Source organism: Helicoverpa zea, chromosome 7 (genome assembly GCF_022581195.2).
Source record: "Helicoverpa zea isolate HzStark_Cry1AcR chromosome 7, ilHelZeax1.1, whole genome shotgun sequence".
In the NCBI taxonomy this organism is placed as follows: domain Eukaryota; kingdom Metazoa; phylum Arthropoda; class Insecta; order Lepidoptera; family Noctuidae; genus Helicoverpa; species Helicoverpa zea.
In genome coordinates, this window is record NC_061458.1 from 5,065,324 (window position 1) to 5,077,939 (window position 12,616).

Genomic DNA, 12,616 nt, shown 5'->3' on the forward strand with positions numbered 1-12,616 from the left:
CAAAAAGTTGCCATACTTGCCACATGTCATGTCAAAAATACCATATGAATATAGTAGTTTTTGGGCCGCGTTTTGTTGTTTATTGTTTTTATGAGAAACCAACTGTTCTTGTTACTTGTACTTGTTATAAAACCAACTGTTTTACTTTATATTATATTAAGTGAGATTATTTTAATGTAACATCAAACTAACAATACAAGACTTCCTGGGGCCCGATTCTCCTAAGTTAATATTGTCAAAATCGAATAGAAATCGAATCGAATATGATCGCAATAGCAGTTTTAACCATATCGGGCATTCTGCTACTAATAAAAGACCAATCGTATTCGATTGACATTTGATTGGTGTGCGATTGGTCTGCTATTTTGGTGATTTTGGTCTATACGGTAGTTTGCTGTACAATCATTTTGCAATCGTAAATCATTTGCAGACAAAATGATTCATTATTGAATGACAGAAAAGGATAAAAATGTTTATTTCAAAGAAAAAATAGCGGAATGCCACATACGCTTCAATCGTAATCGAGTCGGGATTGGACCTCAGTCGAATCGAGTCGAACGTGAATCGTATGACGCTTAAGAAAAATTAGGAGAATCGGGGCCCTGATAATGTATACATAATAGGCAGTGTCTTAATAAATACCTACATTATACCTACTTTCTGCTAAAAAATACAATTAATTAATTAATTAATTAGGTATTTAGGTACGGTAAAATCTCTATAAATCACTGTGTAAAACAGTGTAGTAACTTGTGACTTTGATTGTCGTAAGGTAATTGCTTAGATTGGGAGCGGGAAATTCAAAATAAAATGTTTATTTGAAAATGTTGCCTAAGTGAACACCAACCAACAACATAGGTAGGTCGTCGATATATATACATATGTATACAGGTGGGTACAGGCGTACAGCAGCCAATTTTCGTGACGCTATGAACCCTGAAAGATGGTTAAATAAGATATCTAGTACAATCTACACTACCCTACCTACCTTAGATTCCATTACCTACATAGGTACAGGTTGACGTAATAAAAGCGTGTTAAAATAATGCTTATAACCGCAGAACAAGAAACTAACTAATGAGCTCTCGGCGGAAGAGTGGGGATCGCTTTGCGCACTGTACACTTAAGGCAATAAACCAATAAATCACTTCTGCGCAGGTGAACGTCAGGGCTCAATATCCTTGCCGATGATTTATAGTGCTGTGGAAATGCAGATATTTAGTGTGGCGCGCAGAAAAAACAGCAAATCAAAATCGGTTATAGATTCATCAATTTCGAATTGTCAATTTGGCCTAAATTTGTGATATAGTAATCAGCACATCTGCGCAGAAGTGATTTATTGGCAAAGAACCAATCCCGAGTGACGGCTATGACGCAATGCACTGCGGGTCAATCACCGCTTTAGCCTGCCCCCGCGCCTCACTTCATACCACAAAAGGGACCCAATAAATTACTTCTGCGCAGGTGAAGGTCAGAGCTCAAGATTCATGCCGATAACTATACCTAAAAAGCTACCTATAGTATGTAGGTAGGTACCTCGTAGGGGAGAGATGTAAATAGGTATGTCTAAATTGCTTCCCCATTACATTTATTATTCAGTATATTGTCAATAAGTGAGACAATAAAGTGATTTCATTTTCAATAGGTTTTATAATCTCATTTCCATAAGCATGCAGCAAGCCACCTCCCTCGAATTGAACGTTGTCAAAATTTAATAGGAAATTGAGCGAAATATTCATTGCCGGAATCCAGCCCCTGACGAATTCGTTATCAGATAGCTAATAATCCAATCGGAATGGGCTGTTCTTGGGTGGGGCAGAATTGCTTCAATCGTTTGCCGACAAAATAGAGTTAATATCCCTACACAAAAAATGAAGCAACTCAAGGTTTGCTGCCTTTGCCTAACACCACACACTTTCGGTAGCCTAGTATTTATAGACAACAAGCATTACGTACTTAGGTACCTACACATAAAGTTATTGCAGGTACTTACCTATGCTTTTTGTTTGTCATAAAAGAAAAACTAAACTGAAACTTATTAGGTTCCTCATGATATTAGCTATATTTTACTTAGAGCAGTGGTTCTTAACCTTTTTGACATGAGGGACCACTTTAACTAAAGTTTGTCTTGCCGGGGACCACCCCATCGGTTTACCTAAATTGAGAGTTCTTTGATAAAGAATACAAGCATACTTTATAACGTTTATAATTATTTTAGCACTCATTTCTTTATTATTTAGGAAAAATCTAAAACTTACAGATTTTAATTTAGTGAGATTTTTGTAACTGCATTCTCTTTACTAATTTCTGAATTTTTGGTTCGAGCTAAACATATGTCGGCAGTTGTAGATAAGCAAATGCAAAGAAAGAAAAACACATGCCTATGTAGTTTCCAAATGCGCGAGCGAAGCGACCGCGAAATTTTTATCGGACTTAAACCAAATATTACGTAAAATTTATACTTAACTTTTTGTTTGTTGACAAATGCAAAAATAAGGGCATATATTTTCTGAATACGCGAGCGAAGCGAGCGCGAAATTTTAATTATTTTTTAAGACTCAATACCAAATTTACGTAAAATGTAGCCCAAACATACATTTTCATTAATGGGGGGACTAGGTACGACACACCCGATATACGTCCATGCGAAAACCCCCGCTCGCATAGATAAGTTGATAAAAATAAAGTTGGATAACGTATGGCAACGTCGCGAAGCAAAGCTTCGCGGACCACTTGGAATGCCTCCAGGGACCACCAGTGGTCCGCGGACCACCGGTTAAGAACCACTGACTTAGAGAAAGAAAAAAAGTAGGTAGTACCTAAAGTAGGTTCTTACTTAATTAAATACATCAGTCAAAACAAACAAACACAATTAAATACCTACCTACAATAGTGTAGGTACCTACATACATTATTACCTGTAATGAAATGATTAGCTTGTAACACCTACCTACTGTTACACGAATATTGTAATTAGCTACAAAACAGCATTTAAATTGTATTATAACTCGGGTAACGCGTACGCGAATCCCGAAGGCTATGTCTCGGCTTGTTCAGCCTCGATAGAACATGGGAACGACTAATTGCCGGGCTGACAAGCGCGTGCGATTGGCAGCTCGTAGGCACGCGTGTGTGACAGATCAAAGCTCCACTAATTAATATCACCTATCAATGTCCCCAACAGAACATTGCTGCCTCTGCAAATGAGAAAATTTTCCAACAAAAATCGAACGAGCGACAGCAGTTGTATGGCTAGATAAGTAGGTACATTATGCCTGTCTATATTTTCAGGAAGCGTGTCAGAATTTGATCACAAAATAAAGATTACAAAACGTCATAGCTTGTCACCTAAAACCAAAGCTTAAAACATGGAATTTTTCCTTGCAAGCAAACTGATGGGGAACGGACTGAACGTAGGTACTTACCTAATATATTTCCAGACATTTCTGTTTTGCTGCTACGAATACGGCATGAAGGAAGAGAATTACTATTATCCAGCCAATGTTCCAATCGAATGCCTCCGGAGACAACGCAGATTGTGACGGAAATTTGTTTCAAACGTCATTTCAAAATGTAACCACCCACCCTGCCACGTCGACACTGCAAGAAAAATAGTAATTTCCTTACTCGCCATAGGTAGGTACTTCGTGTTTAAGATATTTTGTATTTTATTTAAATAAGGCTGAAAATAATGTAAAAATTGAAGGCTAAAATTCAGCAGAATTTATATGATTAATTTATAGTCATGAAACTTGGGATAATGTAGTTTAATTGTAACATTTTGTAACATTAGTATATATTACGACGTCACCAGATGTCATAGCTTCATGCAGACATGATTTACATAAAAACTATCTAACTTAGTAAATTCCTTTTACCAAATTCGAAAGGAATGGAAGTTTGGAAGCGATCGTTCAATTTCTCGATGCGACGCACCAAGGCAGAGGGATCCAAATTGAAAGTCACTTGAGAAATGATTTTCCGAGTTTATCGGATCTTCTGATAAACTGCAGACGCTTCCTGACTGCTCATTGCTTCACAAGTTAAATGTGTAATATGAAGGTCTATATGTACCTATAAATATATAAACGAGTAACTTTTACTACTGAGTCTTGGTTTTCCATTTCTATTTATATTTTCCTTCGCCTCTTATACCATCTTAGCCTTTAATGCAAAACGGCATGAAACATAAAATAAAACCCACTTTACGACTCAAATTGAAATCCCCAATCTCATACATAAATATTGACTGTAAAGTGTTTTTTTAAGTCCAATAAATATTATCAGAAAAGGCAATGTTAACTTAAAATGTGCATAACTAAAGTGGTTTTGTGTAGTGTTTTAATACTTGCATCACTTTCGTTATGTCAAGCATCAAAGTATGAAAAAATTACATTCTAAAAATAATACATTTCGCCTAAGGTTACGCCTTTCTTCCCAATTGATATCTGAAATGTTCTTTACTACCACCTAAGTACATTTGAGTTATTTAAAATATCTGGTGGCCACAAGGTACACTTTAATCAACGAAAATTAAAATTGTCCTGGTTTTTTGGGTTTGACAATAGGTACAATATTATCGAATACTAATTCAGTTGAATCCAGTGTTCTTCAATATGAAGAGTGGATCAATGAATTACAAAATTTAATAATATTTGAAAATTAAAACGAACGACTTTGGTGTAGTATAAGAGTTCACACCTTTTTTCAGGAGTGCCGATGCTTTAGCAATAACATTCGATACGACTGTTGCTTTCTACGAAATGTACATGACGTGTGTAAACTCAGAGATTCCTTCAATGAAGTGAGTTTTTTTGAGATAATTTGTTGCTTTATAGTTATTCGTTATTTTGCGAAAAGATGAATAAGTTTAAATACAAGTGTTTGTAATTATTAGGTACTTATTTGTATATTTTATGGCCAAAGTCCGGAATGCCGCTACACCTAGGCTAAGTGTAGCCGGCTACATGTTAAATAGTTTTACGGTCGTTAGGTAATAAAAAAGCTGTGACCTCCTCTATCATTAATTAATTACGACAGAGAAGATTAAGAATAGCTATAATTAATTTTAAGCGACTTTGTTTATTAATTTTCAGGTTTGCAACAGACGATCTTAAAAGCTTCGTAAACTATCCATCCAAAACGACGGTGGGGTTTGCACCGAAATTTACAAGTAACCGTAGGTTTTTTGCAAATATGGTAAGCCATCCAGAATTCAGAAATACGCTTGCTAGAGATGAAGAGGAACTCAGAGCGGCCATGATAAGGAAGATGAGATATTGTGACTCAGTTGTAATGGATCAAGAATTGCTACAACCCATGTATGAAAGAGAAGTGGACCAGTCGAAAATATAGACCTATTTTGATGAGCAAATGTTTTTTATTATTTATCTGAGTTAGGTTAGCAACGGGGGGCTGCTAGAATGTTCGAAAGTGTTTCTGCGGCCCTAGTTCCTAGCTTTAACCATTTTTAATGGCGATGGTCGCTCGGAAAGTTAACATATTTATATTTGAACTAGATGCAACAAAGTGGACTGATTTATAAAGTACTGGCATGTAGGGCCATTTATACCTTACCAAACAAATATTTTAGCAAGGCTACTTTCTGCGAGATTGGTATTTTAGTTGAGATCTTATTTTGTAATTAGTGAAGAATGTAAATTGATTACATTGTTCGCAGCGACTTAAAAAAACGTTATGCATGTGTTCGACAATTCGAGTAACTGTTATGCTTGCCGTATTTTTTTGTAATTACAATGTTTTAAACCAAATATCAAGCTGGAATTTCCCGCTTCGAATTTCCTTGGGCAATTTGTTTCTGCTTTTCGCCCCTCCACAATTAAATTTAAAGTGAACCACCGGAGACTTTGGAGAAACGTTGTTTTGATTTAAGAGAATTAATTAATGTAACTTCCAAGTATACGCTCTCTGAATAGCGGGAGCTTAATGTGTAATAATCGTTATGCTTAGTCTCGATATAATTAAAACGAGTACTTTGCTAACTTCAAGCTCCTTTGAAACATTTTTTAAGCCAGTTTACAAATAAAGGAGTGAGGAGTTCGTACCGAAAAGGTTATGTAGGTACATATGCAACGCGATGGAAGTTTTTTTTCTTGGATTAAATTTAAGTACATTCTATTAGGAAATAAATATGCGCAATTCTTGAAAAAATAACTGGCTTTAGAACTACCTTACCTTACATGATCCAAGGGTTGCAATCCCATAGTGACAGGTTAGAATAACATTACGAAATATTTATAGGGGTGCCAATTACGAATTCGTCCGACAGCTGCGCTCTAATGGAGTATTTCGTAGTCGCTCTAGCTTCAAATGAACGGGCAACGTCGCAGATGTGGCGTCGACGTCGACGACTTTGGTTGCCACTGCTCAAGGGACAAGCGGTTACGGTTGTCTATGAAGAAAGATGAAGTAAGGCCAGCCGACAGATGCTAAGCAACAGAGGGATGCCCATGTCGCGTCATTTGTACCAACTTTTGTTTGTTTATTGTCATCAACATTACGTGTACCTAGTAACAAGAATAATCTAAATGATATGAAATCATAATAATTCTGAAGTTCCATAGCATAGACAAAGTATGTGCCTATATTTTCTGTATGAAAATCACACGAAACGAGTTCGATGCCACGTTGGGCACGTACTAATCAAACTTACGTAGGTAAAGTTATCGGCACGGATATCGAGCCCTGACCTTCACCTGCGCAGAAGCGATTTACTGCCTTATTGCCTTATGCGTACGGTGCGCAAAGCGATCCCCACTCTTCCGCCGAGAGCTCAATATCCGTGCCGGTAACTATATCATAAAAGCAATGATTTTAATTTAACCAGGGAATTTAAATTCCGAAATCACCAATCCGTCTTGAGAAAGCATATTGATTAACGCTCATTCCTTTTAGACTTGTGCACTGCAAAGGGACAACAAAAAGGCTGATGGTGACGATGAATAAAAAATATATATTTTTTTATCAGTATTGAGCTATGTACAAATCCCAAAATTATCGTGCACGCTTCAGTTTCAAACTTGGACTAAAGTAAAAATGTTCCGGTACTGCGGCCACCTAGTCGTCTCCTTTGAACGTTTTCTTGCATGTAATTTTAATTTTATTTTAGCTAAAATTTAATTTTGAATAAGCCTTCGTTATTTTAATGAAGGAGTTAAAGAAATTAAGCGCTTAAGTATCATTAAAACGATAACCTAGTTGATTCCGTGTTGTGATTATAGCAGAGACTATATCGTGACAATAATAGTGTGTGTTTCGCTTTAATGGGGCGAGTACCAGCATTTCGGTGAGGGCTGCGGGACATTGCAGGCTGAACAAACATAATGTTCAATCTCAAAGCACTTGAGTGTGCAGATTCTGCCAACAAGCAAATGAAACGCCCAGGCTGCACGTTTTGTGTACAACCCTATGATGCATAAACCATACATTGGTAAGCGCTCATTATTCCGCAACCTTACTTTAGCGATGTCCTGAAAGATTATCTTTTGAAAAATAAAATCTTTCAGTTCTGCTTTTGGGTATTAATTAGAAGACTGGTTGATTACAAAAATGTAATGAAATAGTACTTTCTATTGAATTTTGATATTGTAAACGTATTATGTAAAAATGAAATCGTGTAACCTAAGAACTAAGGCAAAATAGGCGGTGTGGAAAATGGAAGTAAATATTTGACAACCTATACGTAAATATTACATAAGCAAAGTACTTACGACGTAGATGCGTAGACGCCAAACTGTCGCCAATAATAGCCGGGGATGTTGAGGTTTGTTTGTGCAGATAACAGCACCGGATGGAGTCCGATCTTGGGCTCCGGGCTCCGAGACCCGAGCCCGCCCCACCCATCGCATTGTGACGCTCGCCAACCAACTAATTATCTAATTCGGATATCATAAAACAAGTTGACTGGAAATCTACATAAGCCCTTTTTCAAACAACCTTATCCGATCTCACTTCGTTAACTTTGTTCAAAGTATCTGTCAGTTTTATAGCGCATATTTCTAACAGATATATTTGAACAGAGTTGCGTCTTGGATTAAAAAAGAATTTATAGGTTGGCGAGCCCTTTCCCCTGATATAGATAGGTAACTCTTATTTGTAATATATAGGATGGAAAGACATTGTGCTATTCTAGTCTTTTCATGCAAAAACAGATGGTAATGGTCTCAGGGGCTGCGGACAAACGATCACCTTTCACACCATTAGGTTTTTCAGCTATGAGCTTATCACGATTTGAAAAAATAAGTAACCTATGAAGTAAGCATCGTATATTTCCCTTGAGCCTTTTCCCTAGTCCAGTATTGGATACCTATGTATAAGTTCGGCTTTGGCTTGTTAAGGCTTTGAAATCATATTTTATGACCGAATTCTTCTGAAACTGTCAACTCGCAAATGATGATGCATAATTTTCATGATGAAAGAAAATGAGCATTATGTAGGTACCTTAGGTACATGTTGGTGTTTATAACTGTCTACTCATACAAGCATGAAAGTAAACTTATTTATTTTTTTATGTTATAGGCAGGTACTTGATGACGAAGTAAGTGAAGGTTAGATAGGTTTAACGTTTTCATCGGATTTTAGTTCAATCTCATAAAGGGAGCAGGCATCCGTTCTGAGACACAATATTTCACTTTTTATGACGTAGGTGGCATCCAGAGCGCTATAAAAATATAAAGAGAAAGAAAGTGTGGCGGCTTTTTACGATGCCTTTAATAGTGTTACTGTACCTACTAGGCACGTAGTTGAACAGCTTTTAATGAAAAGTGTAAAAATATACTAATTGAAACGTGACTTGTTTTCCTTACTGCCAACTTTGTTGTAACGTATTTAATTTGCAGCACCGCATTCATTTGTGTAAACTTCCACAAACAAATGAATTAAGTTCCCGAGGGGGAACAAATCATAAAACCGTAACTTCGCAGCTTCGATACGATATTACCTACCTCAACATCACATGGGGAATATTAAACCATTTATTTGTTACGCTTCGTGAATTATCCAACTTGAGTTGAACATTACACAAAGAAGCGGTGGCAAACTTTTAGTTGGTGACCAGAACGTAATCTGTCAGGCAATAAGTCAGGAGTGTCAATACAACGATAGAATATAAAACATTAGTTCCCCGGGGCGGGCTCATATTTCAAGAAGGCGTGTACGTGCATTTTGAAACGAACCGAGTGTGATTGATTAAAGTGTCGACCTTCAGGATTTCTGTTTGCCACTGACCGATCCAGTACATAACTCTTGGCTCGACACAAAATTAATTCTGTACACTTACGACTTTCTTTACAATATGCTTTCGGATTTCAGACAGCTTTACTTAATATTTTGAAGGCGATTTATGGCCTTGAGAATGTGACAAATAATGGAAGATTTATTGAGAATTTTGGTCCCATCACCAGTTCTAACTTCTTATAAGTAGTTTACATTTATATGACGCAGTCGCAAAGTTTTATTTCTCTTGCTTTTGTAAACTAAAGTGGGCTTGTTAGTTAAATTAGTTTAAATAATATTTTTTACCAGAAAACTTCCAGATTTAGGAACATATGAGTTCTTTTTTTATATGGTTCTACCGTTTAGCCGAAATAGATGTTTTGCGTACATCAAGGGTTTTTGTTTGTACAAGGAAACAAGCATTGATACAAGCGAGGTGGCGGAGGCGAGGTTAATGAGAATGATAGTCGTTTCGCATCCGCTTTTGGCCCGAGGTGGGCAAGTAATAAAGTTTTACGCCACGACCCTTATTACAGTTCCCACGTTCAACCGCCTCTTTGCTGGACAGCCCGATTAACAATGCGTAAACGGATTTAGTTGCTATAGTTCGGCCATTCAGAGAATGCGTTCCTGACACGTCGCGATTGAACTGACGACGTAACTACATTCATTGATTATTGATATAATAATGTTGTTTTAATGCTCCTCAATTGTTAAAACGGTAAACAACCAGCAAAAATATTTTTATCGTAACTGCAACGCCATTGCAAAGTTACGTCGTCAGTTCAATCGCGACGTGTCAGGAACGCATTCTCTGAATGGCCGAACTATACCAGATTACTGACACATTATTGTTCATTTTGTTTTACGTAACACTAGCCTTCATTTGTTTCGCATCATTCATAAAGACTTGTATTTTTCTGCTTAGTTGTAAGTGGTTATTAGTCTAGCTTGGGAGTATGCTTTTATACATTCAAGATTTTTTCCAGAAAGGGCATTAGCAACTTCCTTTCGCATTAGACATTTATTTTTTAGTAAAAACTTGTCGCTTAAGTGCCTCTTTCACGTTCGGGGATACGTAAATTGAGGAGTCGTATTAGCGCTCTAGGGAATTTTCTAGAGCTGGCACAGCAGCTTAATGAACGCAATGTATTTTTTATGTAATTCAGGAATTTAAAATAAAATGTGACTCGATTTTTATTAAATATGACAGGTCCATTATCCTTTTAGGAATATTATTAGAATTGATATTCATGAAATGTACAACTTAACTAGAAAAATCTTAAAGAAATGTTCCTGAATAATCTTATTTGTCGACTGTTACTTTCATATTGATACAGTAGTCTGTATTGAATATATTACCAAGAAGCTTTGCAAACGTTATGAATATATTTTCTGGGATAGTTACTTCAGACACTGTCAATACCAGTTGGGGAAATTGAAAAGTTATAAAAAATTGATAAATGAGACGAGTTCTCTATAGGTTATTAAATCAATAAGTAATGGAAAATTTACTGGCAAATATTCATTGACTTAGCATTACACGATAATTTTCTTCTATAGTGCGACTACAGGTATCAATGAACAGGAACTGAACCCAAGGAATTAACCAACCTATTTTCAACGAAACAAGCAGAATTACTGGCTAGTTAGCTTTAAAAAGCAAGACGAACAATTAGCTTTTTACCTCTAGAAAAAACCGTACGGTTAGCAGCAATCAGCGCTCGTCCAGTGAGGCGGACGGTCGAGGATGGCCGGGGCTCTCGGCTCGGGGCTCCCGGTTCATTAGGTCTTGCAAGCTAAAGAGTTACGTCGGCCACTCCCGCTGCGTCAGCAGGCGTCCCTCGTTACCCTAATGACAGCGATTTTGTTCCACTGAAGGCGCACTTTTAGTTCCACGAAACCGTTTAGTGTTACCCGTCGCTAATGGCCTAATGCTTGCTTGTTCCACGGTTATTTCGTTACTTAATCACCTTTATCTAGCGTCGGTAAATACGGCGTTCACTTCGATAGGAGTAGAAAGCCTGGTACCTTTTTTTGTTCCAAATTCATTCTGTAATCGATGTTCCGATGTCTATTAGGGTTAATTAGTGATACGATGTGCGGGTATCGATACTCTGGCATTTGAATAGTTTATCATGCTTTTAACTAAGTTACACTACTAGGAATAACACAGGTACGCAGAAAATTCAAATGGAAACGTTTGTTTGTTAGAAGTACACAGGTAAGATCTTAAAGCCCAGATGGCGCTGTTTTCTGCTTGCATGCAGGTGTCCTGTTTTTTGTCATTTTCATGTGTACTTTTCCTTAAAATACTTAGATATATATGTGTTACGGTAACTTATCATCTAAGAGCATTAATTTCGATATTCCATAAATATTATAACTTACTAAATGATTATATACCTCTACATTGTATTTTGTTTATACAATGTATATATATCATTTAAGTAATAATTTTAACTCTTTTGGCAATATTAAACGTAAGTAGGTGCATATTAAACAATTTTCTCATACAAGGGATTTACGTTCGTATACTGTAGATTTTCATAGGTACGTAGTTTGTACTTACCAACTTTATTGCTTTTTTACAGTAGCCATTACCTGGCTGTATAATACATAGCAACGTCGCATTAAAAGGGTTTTATGAAATAAAACTAGAATAAAACCCATACCTATTTTTTAACACACAATAAACTGGCATTGTCAGCAACCATTACTTTATAAGAAATATATAATTTAAACATAAAATAGTTTTGTTTTTTACCGAACACTTTACTATGATAAAAAGTGAAATTGCTCAATTTAAAAATAATAAACATCACTTCATTGAACCCGACTCCACCCGACTATGTGTCTCAAAGTCACAAGTCAAATCATTTATTTCATTAAGGCTTTATGAACACGTATGAAAGTCAAAAATAATAAATAGGTTTGATTCTAGTTGCCCATTCCAAAAGTAGACTCCTATGGAGAAGAACGGGCAAGAAACTCCATTTGTGGTCGTTTTCATGATTAGAACATGGAATTAGGTAACAGGAACTTTGCCTGAATTAGGACATTATTGAATCTAGGTATAAATTACTTAAAGCTAAATTGAAACTACATTGTCATTCAAAAGTAAATCAATGGAGAATTCCACGTAATTTTACTAGTAGGCTTCAAGGATGCGGCTATTGTATTGTAGCCTTAAGACAGCTAACTATTTATACCTAGAATCTGCCCCTACACTAATATTATTTTATTGAAATAAATAGAATCAGAATTACGTAGATACTAGGTTACCTATATGTCGGTTATCATGAATTAAATACAAGGTAGGATACATAAGATGTAACTTCGGTCGCGATTTCGATAAGACACTGACAGATCGCTCTTAGCG

General features: G+C 36.5%; 1 protein-coding gene across 2 annotated transcripts; it reads left to right on the forward strand.

Moving 5' to 3' along the window:
- The first annotated feature begins 2,724 nt into the window (after positions 1–2,724).
- Positions 2,725–5,374, forward strand: LOC124631963. Of its 2 annotated transcripts, none has more exons than XR_006984564.1 (3): positions 2,725–3,636; positions 4,712–4,804; positions 5,097–5,374. XR_006984564.1 is itself a non-coding variant. In XM_047166611.1 (3 exons), exons 1-3 carry the CDS (start codon positions 4,309–4,311, stop codon positions 5,353–5,355), a joined length of 423 nt encoding a protein of 140 aa, XP_047022567.1. In that variant the 5' UTR covers positions 4,299–4,308; the 3' UTR covers positions 5,356–5,374. The 2 variants fall into 2 exon arrangements, 1 of the variants encoding a protein (XP_047022567.1); XM_047166611.1 differs by lacking the exon at positions 2,725–3,636 and adding an exon at positions 4,299–4,379.
- Positions 5,375–12,616: the final 7,242 nt, after the last annotated feature.

What these genes read in the sequence shown, in the direction of transcription:
- LOC124631963 (XM_047166611.1), top strand. Translation starts at nt 4,309, where the DNA reads ATGTGCATAACTAAAGTGGTTTTGTGTAGTGTTTTAATACTTGCATCA. An exon ending in TCGTTATGTCAAGCATCAAA is followed by an intron (nt 4,380 to 4,711) that starts GTATGAAAAAAT and finishes ACCTTTTTTCAG; the next exon opens with GAGTGCCGATGCTTTAGCAA. An exon ending in TCAGAGATTCCTTCAATGAA is followed by an intron (nt 4,805 to 5,096) that starts GTGAGTTTTTTT and finishes ATTAATTTTCAG; the next exon opens with GTTTGCAACAGACGATCTTA.